The 22,215-nt window shown below is 36.9% G+C and overlaps 1 protein-coding gene across 4 annotated transcripts in view; it reads right to left on the reverse strand.

The window, feature by feature from the left end:
• map3k15 (mitogen-activated protein kinase kinase kinase 15) overlaps positions 1-22,215 on the reverse strand; it is an 84,150-nt gene that overhangs the window by 43,612 nt on the left and 18,323 nt on the right. For all 4 annotated transcript variants that reach the window (XM_056450168.1, XM_056450167.1, XM_056450166.1 and 1 more), the window contains 15 exons: positions 21,630-21,798; positions 21,443-21,549; positions 21,139-21,309; positions 18,920-19,032; positions 18,674-18,833; positions 16,821-16,971; positions 16,624-16,731; positions 16,493-16,542; positions 13,145-13,240; positions 12,962-13,049; positions 11,399-11,532; positions 9,218-9,345; positions 9,003-9,133; positions 6,759-6,864; positions 4,017-4,174 (listed from right to left, as the gene is read on the reverse strand). In XM_056450168.1, coding sequence (XP_056306143.1) covers positions 4,017-4,174; positions 6,759-6,864; positions 9,003-9,133; positions 9,218-9,345; positions 11,399-11,532; positions 12,962-13,049; positions 13,145-13,240; positions 16,493-16,542; positions 16,624-16,731; positions 16,821-16,971; positions 18,674-18,833; positions 18,920-19,032; positions 21,139-21,309; positions 21,443-21,549; positions 21,630-21,798 — 1,870 coding nt within the window. The remainder of the gene's footprint in view (positions 1-4,016; positions 4,175-6,758; positions 6,865-9,002; positions 9,134-9,217; positions 9,346-11,398; positions 11,533-12,961; positions 13,050-13,144; positions 13,241-16,492; positions 16,543-16,623; positions 16,732-16,820; positions 16,972-18,673; positions 18,834-18,919; positions 19,033-21,138; positions 21,310-21,442; positions 21,550-21,629; positions 21,799-22,215) is intronic.

Below are 22,215 nucleotides of genomic sequence, written 5' to 3' on the forward strand. Positions count from 1 at the left end.
GGTTTGCTAACTTTTATAGACGGTTTATCAAGGACTACAGCAGGATTACATCACCTCTCACTAATCTCCTCAAGGGTAAACCCAAAGGACTGGAGTGGACCAAAGAAGCAGCCGCAGCCTTCCGCCTTCTTAAGAAGGAGTTCACAAGGGCCCCACTCCTGACTCATCCTGACCCAAATCTTCCTTTCGTGGTGGAAGTGGACGCATCCACCACCGGCGTCGGGGCAGTATTATCTCAACATCATGATACACCGCCCCGACTGCATCCCTGTGCCTATTTCTCTCGGAAGTTGAGCCCGGCGGAGCAGAATTACAGCATAGGAGACAGGGAGCTTCTAGCAATCAAGCTAGCCTTGGAGGAGTGGCGTCACTGGTTGGAGGGAGCCAAACATCCGTTCCAGGTGATCACAGATCACAAAAACCTCCAATACATCAAAGAGGCCAAGAGACTATGTCCACGTCAAGCCAGATGGTCACTTTTCTTCTCACGTTTTGATTTCTCCATTTCCTATCGTCCAGGACCCAAGAATCTAAGAGCAGACGCTCTCTCTCGTTTACACGAGCATCACGATCATGAAGAACTCCCAACGAAGATTCTTCCCGAACACATCTCCATTTGTCCGATCACCTGGAACGCTCCTCCAGTCGTTGCCACTCCGGAAGCCCCTGCTCCGCCGGGATGCCCTCCTCATCGGCAGTTCATACCACCTGAACACCGGGTAGATCTGATCCACTCCTTACATACCTCGCTAGGCACTGGACATCCAGGGATCAACAATACTCTCTCGCTAGTATCCCAACGATTCTGGTGGCCAAACATGGCAAGGGATGTGAGGCAATATGTTCAGGGCTGTAAGGACTGTGCCCAATCCAAGAGCCCACGTCATCTACCCGCTGGAAAGCTCCATCCCTTGCCGATTCCGAACCGTCCCTGGTCACACCTAGGAGTGGACTTTATCACTGACCTCCCTTCGTCAGAAGGTAATACCTGTATTCTAGTCATAGTAGATAGATTCTCAAAGTTTGTCAAACTAATCCCTCTGAAAGGTCTTCCCACAGCCTTTGAAACTGCCGACAATATCTTTAATCAAGTCTTCAGGTCATTTGGTATTCCAGAAGATATTGTGTCGGACAGAGGTCCACAGTTCATCTCACGTCTATGGAAAGCCTTCTTCAAGCTCCTAGGTGTGGCCGTCAGCCTCTCTTCTGGATATCATCCCCAAACCAACGGGCAGACAGAAAGGAAGATTCAGGAGGTGGGACGGTTCCTGAGGACCTTCTGCAGTGGTCACCAGAACTCCTGGAGCCAGTATTTGGGCTGGGCAGAATATGCCCAAAATTCACTGCGGCAACCCTCCACCGGACTCACGCCATTCCAGTGCGTCCTGGGCTTCCAACCACCGCTCTTTCCCTGGGATGGCGAACCATCTGATGTCCCCGCAGTGGATCACTGGTTCCGGGAGAGCGAGAGAGTCTGGGACGAGGCTCATCAACATCTGCAGAGGGCAGTCCGTCGAAGCAAGGTAACCGCCGATAGGAGAAGGTCTGAAGAACCCAGATACACACCCGGACAAAAGGTGTGGCTATCCACCCGGGACATACGCATGCGACTGCCCTCTCGCAAGTTAAGTCCCCGATTTGTTGGTCCCTTCACCATCGTGGAACAGGTTAACCCCGTCACCTACAAACTACAATTACCCTCTCACTACCGTATTCACCCTACATTCCACGTATCACTCCTGAAACCCTATCACGATCCTGTTCTTCCCTCCACAGAGCCTGACCACGAAGAGGAACCCCCTCCTCCACTGCTCCTAGAAGAAGGAGCCGTCTACGCAGTGAAGGAGATCTTGCGTTCCCGACGTCGTGGTGGCCAGTTGGAGTACCTGGTGGACTGGGAAGGGTACGGCCCCGAAGAAAGGACATGGGTTCCCAGAGCTGATATTCTCGATCCTAGTCTCATGGTGGAGTTTCATGAGAGCCACCCTGAGTTCCCAGCGCCTAGAGGCAGAGGGAGACCACCACGGCGTCGGAGGTGTCGGCCCTCAGGAGCGGGCCCTGGGGAGGGGGGTACTGTCATGGATTGGTCAGGCTCTCACGACCCCCACTCACGAAGATCACCATCACCTGACTTCTAATGAGCACACAGCTGCATCACATTCACGAGCACCAGATAAAAGCACAGCACTCCAGTCGCTCATTGTCCGGGCTCGTCTCGACGAAAGCGGACAACTGAGCGACCACTCAGCGTAGTCATCCTCAGCTAAAACAAACGATTTACTTACCTGTTCTCTTTGTATTCCTCCTAGTCTTCCTGGTCCTCCCGAATCGTCCTGTCTTCCAGTCCTTCCAAGTCTGTGTCATCCTCTGTCAGCTGTATCTGGTGTGTGCTGTCCATCCTCGTGTATTCCTGTTACCCAGCCACGGAGGAAAAGACCCCAACATCATTCCTGATCCTCCTGGCTATCCTTCATGTGCTCCTTGTTGTCATTTAATAAACACCCTAACGTTTCCTTACCTCTGTCTCCTGTCCGCTTCATAACATATATATATATATATATATATATATATATATATATATATATATATATATATATATATATATATATATATATATATATATATATTCATTCATTCATTCATTTATTCATTTTCTTTTTGGCTTAGTCCCTTTATTAATCCGGGGTCGCCACAGCGGAATGAACCACCAACTTATCCAGCACATGTTTTACGCAGCGGATGCCCTTCCAGCTGCAACCCATCTCTGGTAAACATCCACACTCACTCAATCACTCACTCACTCACACACTACAGACAATTTAGCCTTCCCAATTCACCTGTACCGCATGAATTTTGACTGTTAGGGGAAACCGGAGCACCCGGAGGAAACCCACGCGAACTCAGGGAGAACATGCAAACTCCACACAGAAACGTCAACTGACCCAGCTGAGGCTCGAACCAGCAACCTTCTTGCTGTGAGGCTACAGCACTACCTACTGTGCCACTGCGTCGCCACAATATATATATATATATATATATATATATATATATATATATATATATATATATATATATATATATATATATATATATATATATATATATATATATATATATATTATTTCATTTATTAATTTTTTTAAAAGTAGGATAATGTTTATTTATTTTTTAAAAATTTTACTTTTACAATTCGACACATTCAAACCATTGCAGAAATGTTCTAACCAATAAGCCCATGTGATATACAGTACAGTAGGCTACAGATACATTTCTTAATAAATAACCTACTATAAATTAAAAGCATTAACCTATGCTATATATTCTTATTTTCACAAGCTTTGGAGACATAATGTAAATTCTGCTTTTAAATAATAGGACTCCTGTAGCTTTCATCATGAGCCACGGCTGCGTTCAAAATGTCATAAGTGTTTTCAAAGTGCACTACGAAGGGTTGGCAATTGTCGATATGAAGATCGCTAAAACTGAACTGTAAAAATTTATTGAAAGTAAATTACATGTAAGAGAGATGACCTTACATTTTTTTTAAAATCATTCCAAGTTTAAATGTTGAAATGTTATAAAGGAATAGGGCATAGGGGGGATAACTGGGACTAGAACACAGCCAGGAACTATAATTCTAACTGAAACTCTAGAGGTGTAGATGCAAGCGTACAAGTTTGTGATGCAGTTTGTGAATGTTTATTGGAACGACAGATTTGGGAAATGCCAAATCAACTAACTATGTTTGTAAAAACGGAACTTGCAACCTTTGTTGGCTAACAATGGTTTTTAGAAACGCTCCCTTGTACAATAAAAAAAAACAACATATATTTAATGATTCAGTTAAATTTATAACAATTTTAACTCTTTTTAAATCACTTCAACACTATAATAACTATTCAACACGACTTATATGTTGCTATTTATGTGTTTATTGTTTTTAATTCCACTTTAAATCATTAATAAAACTCAACCTGCTATATTGTGCATGCATTCTTAATAATCGTCATCAATACCTTAAACATGGCAGCCTGTGGCTCTCCCAGCTCATGGAAAGGAGGTTTGCCTGTCGCCATCTCAATGATGGTGCAGCCCAAAGACCATATGTCAGCAGGGGCCCCGTAACCTCTAGGGCCCTTATCGATGATCTCAGGAGCCATATACTGCAAGGTGCCTGGACACAGATTTGCAAGCAGACCTTCATTAGGCAAGAATGCGCTTGTGACAGGAAAAACCAAATAAAAGAAGGAGAGCAGAAGTGCTGAGGATGAGCGCACCTGCTCTGATGCTTCAGCGCTCGCTAATGAAACACAAACACACTCCTGTCGCAGATGCTATGCTAATCTAATTACTCTCCCACAGGAGACATTCTCAGGTTACCAGTGATGAGCAGTTGTAATCGCTCGCAGTGCTGAAAACAACACTGTCAGGAAATAAGGGTTATCTAAGCTTCGGAAAGGTGAACCGGTTCATGCCAGCGCTTTGGATTGTCAGCTGGCCGAACACTATTTTTGGATATTTTAGATATATAACTTTTAATAAGGAATTAATATAACTTCTCATGAAAATTTATAATTTTTTGCCATTACAGGTATTTTATGTAAAGGATAATGTACATCCAGCCAGTTGTGTTGTTATATAAAAGACTGAAGGGCTTTATACTGAGTAAACAACAATCTGGATGTACATTATCTTGCTTAAAGGAAGACTCCACTTTTTTTAGAAATAGCTTTATTTTACAGGTTAAATAGAGGTAAAAAGTTAAGTTTTACCATTTTTATTCAATTCAACTGATCTCCAGGTCTGGTGGGATCACATTTAACTTAGCTTATAGATCATTGAATCATATTGGACCATTAGCATCTCACTCAAAAATAAAACAAGATGTCCTTGCTGCAGTCTGTAACCACGATAAAGTACTGGACCAGGCCCACTATGTAGTGGACATTGTACCGCCCACTAAGATAACGCCCATGCTACTGTAGCAGTTGGGTTTAGGGTAGGGGGAGATGTAGGTGATAATCCTGGTCTAGTACGTTATCAAGCTCTGAAAATTTTTTTTTCTAATTTTCTAATTTAAAGCTTGACACTTCTGTAGGTACATCAGACAAACAGAAAATGAAAAGTTGTAATGTTCTAGGTTGATATGTCTAGGAAATATACTCTTAATTATCAAGAAACTTTGCTGCCGTACCATGGCTAAAGCATCCACAATAATTACTCAGTACTTGAAAACAGTGCCCAGTTAACTAGATAACTACTATATTAACTTCATGTAAAGTGGACACTATAAAAATTCTGAAATTATTTATTTATTAATGGGATATTTTACCCAAAAATTATAATTCACTGTTAATTTATTTACCCTCAGGCCAACCAATGTGATTTTGAGGTGTTTTATTCTTTAGCAAACATTAAAAAAGATTTTTTGTAATTTTTTGGTTGTTCATAAAATGCAAGTAAACACTTTGAGATTTCAAAAAATTCAAAATAACAGCAAAATTAATATCTATGGCTTCTGTTGCTACACAGAACTTATTTTTGCTTTATAAGAGCTTCTGTAATTGAATCATCAGGAGCCAAATTTATTTATTTTGTTGTGCCTTTCTTTCTTAAAGTGGAGTAGCTGCTAACTTACATTCTATGAATCACCAAGAACCACAGATTCTGCAAAAAAATCCTTTATTATTCTACTGAAGAAAAAAGTCTTGGTGACACTTTATTTTGATGGTCCGTTTGAGTATTAGTAGACTGTCTGCTTAATATCTGTTGATACTGCTCCTTCAACAGACATTTAACTGACTATACACTATGAACAGCAGCTACGTTAATTATTTTCTTTATTCTCCATTTCCACCTGGGGATACTCTTCCCGAGACCCTTAGACTATGCAGAGTCACTGATTCGATCCAAGACCAACGACGAGATGATCCCAAGGTTTCCATATCCTGGACCAGGCCGTATCCTGAGCAGCTACTGTGGTGGTCATGGAAGAGTGGAGAACAAGAGACTGATTTCTGTGACGCTCCAGAGACAGACGAGTCTTTGCTGAGGCCAGCTTCCAGCCTCCGCCGCTGAGACTGCAGCTCTGCACAAGACGTTTGGCCAGCGGAGAAATTAAAATGATCATGCCCAACTGAGCCTGGTTTCTCTCAAGGTTTTTTTTTCTTCACTTCCGCCATTTAGTGAAGTTTTTTTTCCCTCTCCGCTGTCGCCACTGGCTTGCATGGTCTATAGAGCTGCGCATCGTTGGATTTGCTCTTCAGTGTTTGGACTCTCAGTAGTGATTATTAAACCACACTGAACTGAGCTAAACTGAACTGAACTTAAACACTACAAACTGAACTACACTGTTCTAATTTACTATGACCTTTTATGTGAAGCTGCTTTGACACAATCTACATTGTATAAGCGCTATACAAATAAAGGTGAATTGAATTGAATTTAATTGACTATAAGAAACTTTGCAGGTACTTGTCAACTTACACTAACCCCAACCTAACAGTGTACTTAATGAGAATTAGTTGGCATGTAGATAAACTATCCCTTTAATACATCCTGACTGAAAAGAGTAGGTGCTAGACACTAAAAGAGGAGGATTTGAACTCCCTCAGATGTTGTTTGGCAGGGCTAATGAGAGACTGAACTTTAACTTAACCCAAAAACCTTGACAAGGCAAGACCAGCAGACTGTATGATGATTCAGGACACACAGCACAGGTCAAATGAAAAACAAATAAACAAAAGTGAAAGAGTTACCAGTGAAGGTCTCAGTGCAGGGATTGACTCCAGCCAGTCTCTTGGACGTGCCAAAGTCAGAGATTTTCAACACACCACTGTAAGTGTTGACTAAGACATTGTCTCCCTGTGAAAAGACAGACAGTACACATTGGAATACACACTTCTGCACAAAAGTATTTATTTATTATTAATATGGTTACACTCTTCTATAAGGTTGCATTAGTTAATGTTAGTTAATGCATTTACTAACATGAACAAACAATAAACAACACATTTATTAGGGTATTCATGTTAGTTAACATTAGTTAATGAAAATACGGTTGTTCATTGTTAATTCATGCTAACTCATGGTGCATTAAACAAACATGAATTTGGATTTTAAAAAGGCATTAATAAATGTTGAGCTATGATTAATGAATGCTGTACAAGTCTTGTTCATACTTAGTTCATGTAAGTAAATACATTAACTAACACTAACTAAAGAAACCTTATTGTGAAGCTTATAACCTTATAATGTGACCATTATTCCTACATTTATTTTAAAGAAGTCTATTCTGCTCAGAAAGGGTGAATTTATTTGATAAAAACACAGTAAAAATGGGTTAAATATTCTGGTTCGAGGCCCAGCTGGGTCAGCTGGCATTTCTGTGTGGAGTTTGCATGTTCTCTGTGTTGACGTGGGTTTTCTCCATGTGCTCCGGTTTCCCCCACAAGTCCATAAACATGTGGTATAGGTGAATTGGGTACGCTATAAATTGTCCATAGTGTATGTGTGTGAATGAGTGTGTATGGGTGTTTCCCAGTGACGGGTTGCACCTGGAAGGGCATCATTAACTGGCATTTCATTCCGCTGTGGCAACCCCAGATTAATAAAGGGACTAAGCCGAAAATTAAATAAATGAATAAATCACAAGTGTTGCCGATTTAGCGACTTTTCAGAACCCCCTAGCGACAAATTTTCAAAAAAGCGACTAGCGACAAATCTATCAACTTTTTTGGGTGTTACTGAAGAATTTTTTCTCCTTTCCTACTCTTCTCCAAGAGCTGCAGGTGATGCCGTCGGCCCCTTCCCCCGCCTCAGAGCACTTACAGGCAGCCCAGTCCTCGTACAGTAGTCTCTCCCACCTGCAGCCTGAGAGCAGATCACCCCTTTGCGTACCGACAGCAAATGATTTAGCACCGGCAGTGTGAGGTATTTCCCTTGTACAGTCAAACTGATCTACTTCTCCTTTGTTTTATATTTAACAATTTAATTTGACCGTTTATTCTTTTCTTGTTCACAATCACAGAAATTTTAGCGACAGTTTCGGAGCTTGTCTGAGTTTATTGCATCTGAGAGATTGCTGAAAAATCCACTACACATCTGTACTGTATTATTCAAACAGCAATAATTTTAGTTAAATTGACATGCATACATAAAACGTAGTGCAAATTTAAATACCCCTTTATTAACCATAGGCTGTTAAACAAACAGAAACGGTTGGACGTGATGACGTCAGTAATATGCAAATTGACGTATGACGTAATCTATCGAGTGACTATATTAGTGACTTTTCGGGCAGAGCTTAGCGCCTTTTCATTGAAAATAGTTGGCAACACTGGTAGTGACCCATTAATAATGATTCTTATAATTATCAATGATGAAAACATTTTCTACTGCTACATTTTAATGTTCAGGTCAGGATTCTTTGATAAAATAAAAGTCATGCTTGAACAATTCAATGTGTTATTGATAAATAAACGTAAACACTAAAATTTGTTTTAGTGGTTCTTTTGTAGAAATAATGAAACAGCCCAACAATATCAACACTGATGATAATAACAAGAAATGTTTGTTGAGCAGCAGATTATCACATTACAATGATTTCTGAAGGATCATGCGACACTGAAGACTGGAGCAATGATAGTTCAGCTCGAATATTTCATAATTTCTGCAGTTTTTGCTGTATTTTTGATCAAACGTATGTAGCTTCACTGTAAAAAATGATGGGTTCCCCACAATCAATTTGTTTTGCTACAATATGAAGGAATTAGGTAAACAAATTATTTTTTACAAATTTAAGTGGATTGAACATAAAACAGTTTTAAAAAACTCAAGAATTGTATTTCAGCTTATTTTAAGTAAGTAGTTAGAACAAACAGCAAACGTAATTTTTGAGTGTTCTAAGCAGAAAAGGCTTCTTTTAAAAACACCGGAAACTCTTACTGATCCCAAACTTTTAACCAGTAGTACAGATCTAACAGATTAGTGCCAGCTCTTACTTTGATATCCCGATGAACTATTTGGTTTTCATGCAAATAACGAATGCCTTCCAGGATCTGCCGAGTATAAAAGATTATGGTGGCTTCTTTCAAAGGACCCCACTTTGAACGCAACAACGCTGACAGACTTCCTGTGGAAAAAACAAAACAAAAACAAATCAAATTTAAAGCTGAAAACACATACTAGATTATTCCTTCAAAATCTGCACATATACCTCCAGGGACCTGCTCCATGAAGATCTTGATATAGCCATCCTCCGACACTGAGCCCAGGTACTGAACTATGTTTCTGTGTTTCAGGTACTTGTGAAGGGCGATTTCCTCATGCAGTGGTTGGGAATACCTGAATGCATCACATGAATCATGATTTACTTTTGCCTGCTGAAAAGAACATCTAAAGAGCATCTAAAAACATTGTTTATTAATTTGTTTATCTTTATCTATTAAACATTTATTTGTATTTGATCAGCTACTTCGCATTACCAATTATTAATGAGTGAAATATTTTTTACAAGTTTTAAATATACTGTTATACTTTTTTTCATTATAAATTGAGACATTTTTTAAAAACGTTTTTAAATATACTGTACATATACATAACTCATTTGCAAATGTGAGTACATTATGATGTTTATATATATATATATATATATATATATATATATATATATATATATATATATATATATATATATATATATATATATATATATATATATATATATATATATAAACAAATATTTAAAAAAAATTGATTTGCAAATGTAAGTTATGACAAAAACATATTTTACAGTAGTTTTTTGGACACTAAGGGTCCTATCATACACCAGGTGCATTAAGGCGCAAGACGTGTATGATGTGATTTGTTGCTATTTTCAGACCAGCGCAACTCTAATTTGTATGTTTTGCACTATGTTGTACAAATTGCAAAACCATTTGCACCACTGTGTGGACTCATAAGTGTGCTGGTCTATAAAGGAGGTGTGTTGAGGCGCATTGTTGCCGCGTTACTATTTCAATGAACTGAAATACATAGACTGCGCCATTGACCAACTAAAAGCTGCTCTAAAGTCCTGTGCAGAGCATGTTAATTATGCGCCTATGCGGGTCCAAACATTTACACATTGCTTAATACACACAGGATGTACTGCAATACACAAATATCTTTACATATGAAGACAATTAAAGGATTAAAATGTTATAAAAATTATTATTTTCTACATAAATATAAAAACTACTACCTCCATGCCTACCTCGGGGGGCTTTTTTCACTTTATTCATGACCATTTGCATTTGTTTTATGTTATTATTAGTAATAACAACCTGTCAGGTTTTGGAGACGTACACATCACTATATGGGGCATAAGAATAGGACGTGTGTTTAGATATAACTCAGTTTTTTGACCACACTTCGTTATTATTGTTCCTTTTTTAGTTTGCTGGAAATTTGAACTAAATTTAGAAATAGTCCTGAAACTAATCTTTGTGCTTAACAAACGAAATTAAATATGTAGGATAATGGATGCCTTCAGTGGAGTGAGTTTCCATTGTTTCCTTACTCCACGAAAGTAAATGAGTAAAGTAAAGAGAAAGTAAAGAGGCAGAATGGAGGAGGCTCATTCATTATCCTTGCTCTGAAGATGGTCTATTTAACTGTTTTATCGCTAGTGAGGCATTCAGTTTTTCCACTTACAAAGTCCTTTGGCTAAAGGAGATGAGACTCTGATTGGTTTAATGCACTTAATGCTCAAAACACACCCATAACTAATTAAGAGAATAAGCACAACCCTGTTAGACCATTTGCCGGGGCGCAAACCGTATTTTTCCATCCTTAAAAATTGCAAAAGGGGACATGCCCTTAATGTGTTTGCGCCATGCGCTTTAGACTTTGCACCTAGATCGTTGAAATAGAGCCAAAAGACATGCTGTTATTTTTTAAGACAAAGATATTTGAACATGAACATTAAAAAAATTAACATTAAATGAAAATGAACTTTAAAAATGAACATTAAAAAAATTATTGAGAGAAATCTAAAAAAAGGAAAGAAAAATCTCTCTTCTGGGTCAAAATAGACCTACATTACATGTTAAAACATTTCTAAACCCATATGACATACAACTGTGTAGTACATGTAATTTAAAAAAACAATGGAAAACAAGCAACATTGAAGCTCGCTACGCAAAAGAAAAAAATTCCAAAACTATGTTTAATGTTCCATAGTCAAAAGAAACTCATACAGGTTTTAAAAACATGTGGGTGAGTACATGATTCCCCAATTTGAACTTTGGATGAACTATCACCACCTGATAAAAATACCAGTATCCAAAACACAACATGCTTGTATGCTGGTGATCTTCCATGCTGTTTTTGTTGTTGTTTGACTCAAGTCTCTCACCTGCTGTCTCTCTCTGGAATTTCCTTGATGGCAATGCGCACCTGATTGCTCAGGTCTCTCCCTGCGTAGACCACTCCATACGTCCCCCTGCCCAGAACCACCCGGTCGCCGTTCTCATTGTAGTCATACTCATACTGTAAGACCACTCAGGATGTAAGTACACAAATATAACAATATGACATTCTCCATTAATATAAACATTACTAGAGATGCACTAATCGACTGGCTAGAAAATAGAATAGCAGGTCTTTGCTCCAAATGTTTTTCCTTTTGTAATAATTTTTGTTTTAATTGATCTCCTTCCAGGACTTGCATAAAAACTGCACTGTGATGATTTTATAGTACAAAGTGTGCAAAGGGAGTGTTAACAAAAAAAAAAAGATATTCTAATAAAAAAAGATATAATCATTTAAAATATTTTTTTCAGGAAACATTTAGAAGAAAAGTTATATTAATTCATTATATTGCATACTGCTTTTATATTTTACAAAATTATTATCTATAATATATTTATATCTGCAGATATTCTACATTGTTCACTTCTTACTTTTGCATAAATAGAACATTAAAAAGACTGTACTGTTAAGACTTCAGTGTTATTTAAAGCTAGAGTAAACATCTATTGGTTATGTACTATTTCAATATACTTGCGCATCTATTGATTTCCTATAATGTGAGGCGTATGGTTAAAACTTGAAGAAAATTCTACTGGATTGGGGGTGATTTCTACTGTATAATTATCTATAAGGTGAACCCACTACCTTCAGAAAGTTTAGATGTAACTTTCTTTGTAGACTATCTCCATATAATGCATCCTAAATACCAGCTAAGCTGCTTTGTTTACAGCAGTAACCCTGAAAACGCTGTTAATAAAGCAGTTCTAAAAGCACCACCTATTGGAAGAAAGTGTATTTGCATTTTTATTCAGCATTGCTACTGTTTTTGTTTTATACATGTATGCTTTAAGCAGCATAATTTTATTCATAATATTTTTAATTATCAGTACTGTAATATTTATCAATATATCAGTTATGAAAAGTCAAGATCGATGCATCAATGATCATAATTTTCAATAGTATAACATAAATCATGGTTTCTTACGTATGTTCTACTTTTGAAAATTATGATTGATTAACATTGATGCATCGATCTTGATTTTTCATAGCTGATATTTTGATTTAAAGGCACAGTTCACACAAAAATGTAAACTTTCTCTCCATTTACTCACACTCAAAATTTTTATGAATTAAAAAAGACTCAACTATCCGCTTATTAAAGGGACAGTTCACTCAAAATATCATCATTTCAAATTCTAAATCATTTACTCAACCTCCATTTGTTTCCAAATCTGTTTGAGTTTCTTTCTTCTGTTGAACTCAAAACAAGATATGCTGAAGAATGTTGGAAAAAAGCAGGCATTGACAACCATAGTAGAAACAAAAGCCAAAAAGTAAATGATTGAGTAAATGATGGTTGAGTAAATGATGACAGAATTTGAAATGATGATATCTTGGGTGAACTTTCCCTTTAAGAAGTGGATCGTTGAGTCTTTGAGGCTCTCACCTCCAGGGTGTCTCCATCTCCTTCACCCTCCAGCTCAACAGCATTTCCAGAACCGTCTGTGATGAGCTCTTTCACCATTGAGCAGAACCTTCAAGCAGGAGACAGCCATACAAAAATTAACCTCCATGAAAAGCAAAGATTTGATACACATACAGAAATAACACAAAGTCAATGAACACCAACCTGCCGCACTGGTCCTCTGTGGAGAAGTAGATCTGGAAGTCATCTGAATTATCATGGACGTACAGAAAGCAGCAGCGCTCATCAAACTTTGAGATACTGGAGAGCAAAAAGGTGAAAGATTTGTTTCACATCTCTGAGACTATTGATAAATCATATTTAAATAGAAGGATTGGAATTTCAGGTGCTAGAGGACTAATCAGGAATACAACCATTTTAAAATGTTGGTACATTTATGATTTTTTCTAATTTAAAAAACTTTGTAAATGTTACAGTACACCAGTAATAATGTACAGCACAAAACAGATATGTTTAAATTTAACTCTGTGTTATTATTGCTAATGTTGGTCATATTTGTGATACTGTTTACATTTTTGAACGTTTGTAACAGATCTTTTTATGATAGTTTATTTAATTTCCATGTTCATTCTCAGTTTTAGTAATACTTCTATTTGGTTTGTCTAATATTATTTCACATAATTGCAAACCCAACCTTTATATTTATTGCTTATTTTTTAAACTATATTTCAATAATACACATTTATAATGTATTTTATTTTTGACTTTTAAATGAAACATTACAATGCTATTATTACTTTTAAAATGTTACTTTAAACGTCATCAATGTATTAATCTTCTGAATTTAATTAATTCATTTTCTTTTTGGCTTAGGGTTTTTATTCATCAGGGGTCGTCACAGCGGAATGAACCGCCAACTTATCCAGCATATGTTTTATGCAGCGGATGCCCTTCCAGCTGCAACTCAACACTGGGAAACACCTATACACTCTTGCATTCACACACATACTGTACATTATGGCCAATTAAGCTTATTCAATTCACCTATAGCGCATGTCTTTGGACTGTGGGGGAAACTGGAGCATCCGGAGGAAACCCACGTGAAAACGGGGAGAACATGCAAACTCCACACAGTTAATGCCAACTGACCCAGCCGGGGCTCGAACCAGCGACCTTCTTGCTGTGAGGCGATCGTACCACCCACTGCGCCACCCCGACGCCCCTAAATTGCATTGGATATTTCGTTTGAAATACTTTTGATAAGATTTACTTACTCCCAGGGCCATTTATATCAAAGTTGATATTTAGCCCCACCATATTGGTGTTTCATAATTTTTTATGAGGTGGGTTGTTAGCCCAACGCTCAACCCCCAACCTGGAGGACCAGGACATACACATATACACTATGGACAATTTGACTTACTCAATTCACCTACAGCACTTGTCTTTGGAATGTGACCCACTCAAAGACAGGGAGAACATACAAACTCCACACAGAAATGCCAACTGATGCAGGCGGGGCTTGAACCAGTGACTTTCTTGCTGAAGGCGACTATGCTACCCACTGCGCCACCATGTCACTCTTGATAAGATTTTTATGATATCTGAACTACATCCTTGTCAATAAATGTTGACTTTCGCTATGCTGATGATTTTGTCAGGTAGCAGAACTAGTTTCTTGAGTAACATCTTTTTTTTTGTTTATTTAAGAACAGCTTTCTGGTTAAACAAACCCACAATGAACCCTCCTAAATTCAAGAAAAACAAACAAAAGACTTAAATATTTAACCCTTACTTATACTAAATGTTTTTAAGCACTCAATCTGTCCTTCTACTAAACCTCCTACACAACTCAAACATTGTTTTTCTGGACAAAATAAAAGATTTGATCCAGGAATAAGGCCACATTATTCTCTGTTTTCCATATGTTACAATGAGTTTCAAATTATAAGTTGCACTTTCAGTTTTAAAGAACTTTTTATCTAAAAAACTGAAACAAATCATTTTAAGTTTGTACATGGTGGAAACTGTGCGAGAGGCACGTTTGGTTTTATGCTTTATTTTTATCCATCATGAAAATAACATTACATTAACATTGGGGCGACATGGTGGCTCAGTGGTTATCATGTCGCCTCATAGCAATAAGTTCACTGATTCGAGCCCCGGCTGGGTCAGTTGGTGTTTCTGCGTGGAGTTTGATTTAATAGATTTAATTTGAGTTAATAAACTAAATTGGCTGTAGTGTATGCATGTGAGTAAGTGTGTATTGATGTTTCCCAGTACTGGGTTGCAGCTGGAAGGGTATCCGCTGTGTAAAACATATGCTGGATAAGTTGGTGGTTCATTCCGCTGTGGTGACCACTGATGAATAAAAGGACTAAGCCAAAGGAAAATTAAAAAGTGAATTTTAACATTGACATTATGTATGACAAGCACATCTGTAGCTAAAGTTCTTTAGAGGTCAATGCATTTTGTATTCCCTGCGGTATAGTAATCTTTAATATACTTTTGCAATATTGCTGCAGAAAGAGTATTTAGGGTTATTCTTGGTCTACTCAAAGAAAGTTTATTACAGATTTGCATTTTTAGTATTTATTTGAGTTTATTTGTATTTATTTCCATACTATACTAAAATTTGCTGTAAAATTCAGTTTGTTTCATTATTGGTTTAGTTTTTGGGGTAGTTTTTTAAACACATTTCTATTTATTTTTTACATATTAAGTTTTGGTTTTAGTAATTGTAGAGTTAACAGAACGCATCCAGTGTCAACCAGAGCAAAGTTTAGTGTTTGCACAGCTTACATTAACACTTGTGCAAACATTTTGGTAATAAAAATTAAATATTTATTTGAACAAACACTCAACCCAAAACCACACAAAGGGAACTTAAACAAATAAAATTAAAAGATGAACTTCTTCATATTAAAGATCCTATATGCAGTTAAACATGCCTAGTTTACATTTGTGTAACTCTAAGAAGCTGCAGGCCAGACTTTCCAGCAAAGAATGAGTGCTTATTAATTCTGAAAATGATTATTATTTTTGCTAATTAGTTTTTGCTAATTTTATTTAATTTTATTTATTTTTTAAGTGGCTGTTGTGAGTTTCGATTTTTCATTTATTGTGATTTATTGTGATTTATTGTGATTTATTGTGATTTATTTATTTATTTATTTATTTATTTATTTATTTATTTATTTATTTATTTATTTATTTATTTATTTATTTATTTATTTTATTTTACTTTATTTGTTCCAATTAAAAATGTTTTTGGACCAATAGTCTAATCTTAGTTTTAGTTTTTGTTTACTAAAATGACCTTGCTCAATGTCTTAAGTTGCTATTTAACATTCACTCTGTGAGGAGAATAATGACATCTCAATGAATTCACTTTTAAAAAACCCTTCACTGATTTTTTAAAATTAAACAGTAGTTACTCAAATAATTTGTGCGAAGCATTATGTGGCATATAGGAAAAAGGTGTATAGTAAATGGCAATGCAAAGAAAAGAAAAACCAAGAACAGCCGAGAGACAAAGATAGATAATCTCACCTAATGCCTTTGATAGATGACGCAGTGAAGTTCCACTCGTGTATTCCCTTCTGTCACCAAATTAGTTAACGAAAATCAAACATTAATATACACGACTATTCAGCAAACCTGATGTCAAACAAATGACTGACCGTCTCAGCCGGCGACACGTGCCATATAGACACATTCTTCTCTTCTGCTTCACTGTTAATAGACACATACGATGGCTGGTACACTTTAGTGGGCTCCAGAATCAACACCTAGGCATTGGAAGAAAAGATAAATCCATTAATTGCTGTCTTGGTCAATATAAGCGTGTGTTTTTAATTGAGAAAATCATTTGTGATACCGGAAAACGGAGGCCGTTGGTGGTTCCCTGTGTGGCTTCCACAATAATGTCCATCCAGAAGTTGAGTCTCTCTCTTTGAGGCGAATGTTCAGTGTTCTGCTTCTTGAAATGCTGAATCAGCTGGAGGTTTTGGACCACTGACCGCAGGTACCTGAGAGGTGAAATAAATGTGAGTTGCATTGCATAGCTCTTTTTAATTAGATTTACTGTTAAAATGGCAAGAGTAGAAGATGGTGACAAAGTGTTTGTCGAACATTGTTTCTAACAAATCCATAACAAATATGTGAAACTTCAGAGCAAGAAAAAAATCCTGTAATAAGCTCTTGTAATATTATAATAACTTCTGTCCCCCAAATAAAAGTCTAGTCACCAAATATGCAGATGCTTTAAACCATTTATAAAAATATTTATTAATAAATCAAGTGGTTTAACACAAGACTACTAATAAAACACAAGATTTATTAGTAATTCTGAGATTGAGTAAATGATAACAGAATTTTAATTTCGTGGTGAACTAAACCTAATGTCATTTATGCTTTTAGCAATTTATTTATTGTTATTTTTATGTGTGTATAAAGCATATGTATATATATAGTTACATGGGCTTACTGATATGTTTGTTTTTTTATTAAAATCATATACTGAGAAATTAGTTTAGTATTTTATGTGATTAATATTATAATAAATAAATTTACACTTTATTTTAAGGTGATCTTTAGTGTAACTGTTGATTTAACTACTGAGTAATATTAATGAATAACATGTACTTACTATATGGTTTGGGTCAGGATAAGGGTTAGGTCTAGGTTAGGTTTATTGCATGTATGCCGGGTGCAAACTATGGGGGAGCTCAGCTCCCCTAAATAGGGCATGGGCTCCCCTGAAAACATGATTTATGAAATTTTGTGGGGTTTCAAAAAATATTCACAATGTGTTATTTTGACATGCGGTTTCAGTATTGTGTAATGTGATCATGGATTATTATGTGTAAAAGTGCAAAAATATCATTCATTCATGCATGACGGCAATTTACACCTCACACCTCACAAAAAGATAACTACACATGCTATTCTTGTCATGAGCATCAAGGTATGGGGCGCTGAGGAGCAAAGTCCAGTCATATCAAAGCGGAATGAACCACCAACTATTCCAGCAAATGTTTGACGCAGCGGATGCCCTTCCAGCCACAACCCAGTACTGGGAAACACCCAGACACTCTCACATTCACAGACACTCATACACTACGGCCAATTTAGCTCATCCATTTCACCTATAGCGCATGTCTCTGGACTGTTGGGGAAACTGGAGCACCCAGAGGAAAATCACGCCAACATATATATACTGTATGAAGAGTTTAGATGCAAAAACCTCTAAATACCATCCGAAGTATCCCTCTAAAAGGAGTATTTTTATCCTGTGTACATGCTCAGTAATATCACTTTTAATGCAAAAAATAAGCCATTTTCCTGGTATTTAAAGTGAAATATCTCAACAAAATCAAAAGAGGCTGAACATTTTTTTCATTTTCAATGGAAATTTTAGACGGCATTTAGAGGTTTTTGCATCTGTTCATATCTATATATATATATATATATATATTATATCTTTTTTTTTCCTTTTTTTTTCTTTTTATGAAATGTTTTAAATTTATGTAGGATGAAATCTTTCGGAAGTAATCAAAAATATGTGAAAAGTAAAACTTACAAAAATATTAACTATAATATATAAATGTAGAAATGCTATACTATAAATATAACCTTTTGTTTTGACACTGACATTTTTGTGTTTGTAAACTGACACACAAGAGTAAACGAACAGAATGAATATTCCACAAGCGCCTTATATAAATCTACCATATGGGTGGTTTGAGCTTGAAGAGTTTCTCAGCGGCCTGTACAGCTTTGGGGATGTCATTGGCCAGCATGCTGACAGTAAAAAACTGTCCAACGTCCCAGTAATTATTCATCTTCTCCAGACTGCCTTTACGGCCCAGCAGACTGTTCAACCTTACACCTTAGAGAGAGAGAGAGATGATGATGAGGAGGAAGCTTAATGAAGTGACTGAATGGAAAAAAACAGGAAGTATTTTTCCTCCTCACCGATTTTCCTGAGTTCTATGGAAGTCTCAAACTGCTGCCCGGCTACTATAAGCAGCACGGCTAGATTAATCCCTGAATAGAGGGTAGGCTGCAGCTCGAAACCTTTTCTATACCTGCAACACAAGCAACAAATAACAATTAGACAATATCATATTCTAAAGAGGTGTAATTGGAACTCTGCAAAGTCACAGCCACAACAATGACAGGGTATCATAAAGTAGATGTAGGTGGATTCCGGGATGCACATTTTTAAAAGGTGTAATTAAAGTATAATAATGTGTGTATACTGGTATTGAAATATATATATATATATATATATAAATTCCTATATTTTTAATATATAAATTAAAAACATCAGCTGTACGGTGTTATTTGAGAGCGACTGCAGCTGAAGCTTTTTCTAATACAAATACAAAATAATTCAACAATAACATTTTCTAAATAAATCTAACTGGAAACTAGCTGTCACAATGTTCAGGTCTTTTTTGGATTCCAGGCAACAACCACAATAAAATGTGTGTCTGGTTGTTTGTGCTATTGCATCCGGGGTGTTTTAGCATGGTTGCTATACCAGGGTGTTCTGAATGTTTAAATGAATTGAATTGAATGTAGCTGGTAGGTATTCTCAGAGTTTTTAATATGTAATATGCTTGCTTTTAGTATTAAGTGCAGTATTTAATGCTGTTGCTGTTGTGTTCTCTGGGTTTTAGCACATTTACTGTGGTCACTGGGTGTTCTGAATTGTTTTTAATATTTATCATTGTCCTCTGTGTGTTTTAGCAGATTTAATCTGGTTGCAAGAGGGTTTTATGGCATGCAATGCAGCTTCAAGTGTGTTTAAGTAAAATTATTACAGCTGCCAGGGAGACCTATGCCATTTTACTGTATTTACTGCAATGCGGCTTTTAGGTGATGTGGTTGTTTGGGTAATCTGGATGTCTACTGCACGAAATGTTTTGATAATCTAATATTAAATAGGTTAATGTTTAGTGCAGCTGCTTTGTAAAATTGCAATTATTAGTATATATTATTTTCTATCATGTTCTGTGTGTTTAACGTGGTTGTTAGGGTCTTTTGTCACATTTAATGCGCTTGCGAGGGTGTTCTAGCTGTTAGCACATTTAAAGTAATTGCTAGGGTATTCTGGATGTTTAGTGCATTTCATATGGCCACTAGTTTTTCTCCCTGGCGGTCAACACATTCAATGTTTAAATCAGTACATGTAATGCATTTTTCTAATATGTTCTGATTTTGTCCATCTTTTTTGCATGCCACCTCTACAGTTATTTGACATATTGTTAGCACATTTGTGTTGCCTTCCTTCTCTATTACATTACATTTAATGAGGCTAATAAGGTATAGCTTTGCTCGCTAGGATGTTCTGGGTGTTTCAATGCATTTAATGTAGCTACTAAGGTGTTTTCAGAGTAATTAATGTGGTTGCTAGGTATTCTCAATGTTTTTTAGTGTTTTTAAAGCTGTTGCTATGGTGTTCTGAGTGTTTTGCATACTAGCATGGATGCTAAAATATTCAGAGTATTTTGCTCTGGGCTTAGAGTATATGTGCTCTGGGCACTTCTCTGCAGTTAATGCTGCAGCCAGTGTATTAGTATTTGCTGTTCATATTTTAAGCATGTTAAATGCAATTAATGGGGTCTTTGAATGTGTTTGATATGATGTTGTAGCCTACAGTACATGTTTTGATGTTTAAATATTAGAGGGTTTCAGTGCGTTTAAAGGGATGGTTCACACAAAACTCACCCCTTACTCGCCCTTTACTTGTTTCAAATCTTTATGAGTTTCTTTCTTCTGTTGAAGACAAAAGAATATATTTTGGATAAAGCTGGAAACCTGTAACCATTGACTTCCATAGTATTTGTTTTTCCTACTATGGAAGTTAACGGTAACAGGTTTCCAGCTTTATCCAAACTATATTCTTTGTGTGGAAGAAAAAAAAAAACTCACAAAGTTTTGGAGTAAATAGTTTGTACATTTTCTTATTTTTCATTTTAATTTTCAAACTATCCCTTTAATGTGACTGTTCTGGGTGTTTTAAATACATTTAATGCTGTTGACAGTTACTCAATTTCATGCCACTGCTTTTCATGGAGCAGCTAAAGCTAAACTAAAGGATTTCTTTTATTTGTTTAATTACTTTGAATAAGACCTTTAAGCATCATGAAACAGTGCGCATCAAGCAGCGCATTAAACTCACTCACCACTGGATGGCGTTGTCTCTGTTCTTGGTGTCTTTACAGTCTGAGTCTAGGAAGATGTCTTTATATATGCGGCCACACAAGCAGAACATGTCAGGAGCAGGGTGTTCACACGACTGAAGAACCTGCAACATCACACGCAGCGCCTGCTCTCGATCACCAGGGCTGTTTCGTCTGAGTTTGCGTACACACACACAAACATAAATGCATTTTTTTCCTGAGATCAAATCAGCGTATAGGATAAATGTCTGTTTGCCAAGCATATGAATAGGAAAAAATATACCACACAATGCAGATTTGTGGTCACCTATTGAGCGCAAAAGCATAGTGGAACTGAATCATGGCCTGATTGGCCAAGTCACAGGTGGGCAACATCTCAATGGTCTGCACCAGTTTAACCATGGCATCATAATCCTGAAAACACACACCAAAGACCATTAAAACCAGCAGTAAAAGGTTTCATGATAATCTAGATGTTTTGATCTAGACCACACCTGTATGTCTCTGTAGGAGAAAAGCAGGTTCATGACAATATCTTGAGTCAAAACCTCAGTGTTGTCGATGCGGAGTTTGATACGGGAAAGCTCTTTGGCCAGCTCCTCACCCTGGTATTTATCTCGAGCTTTTCGGATGTCGTTCAGGAGTGCATCTTTGTATGAAGCACTGTAGGAATTAAATATTAGTGATGCATTGATATGAACATTTTGTCAGATGATAATACCTATTATAAAACTGATATACACTCACCGGCCACTTTATTAGGTATACCTTTCCAACTGCTTGTTAATGCAAATTTCTAATCAGTAGACGTGGTCAAGACGATCTGCGGCAGTTCAAACCAAGCATGGAAGAAAGGTGATTTAAGTGACTTTGAATGTGGCATGGTTACTGGTGCCAGGTGAGCTGGTCTAAGTATTTCAGAAACTGCTGATCTACTGGAATTTTCACGCACAATCCAAGGGTGTAGAATTGGCATAGACGGAGGGAACGTGTCCCCACCAATAGCCACCAATTACTGAAATGTCCCTACCAATGATTGAATCGACTTCAAAATAACACTCCATCAACCCTTAGTAACCT

The sequence above is a fragment of the Danio aesculapii genome, chromosome 24 (assembly GCF_903798145.1).
Source record: "Danio aesculapii chromosome 24, fDanAes4.1, whole genome shotgun sequence".
NCBI classification, from domain to species: Eukaryota; Metazoa; Chordata; class Actinopteri; order Cypriniformes; family Danionidae; genus Danio; species Danio aesculapii.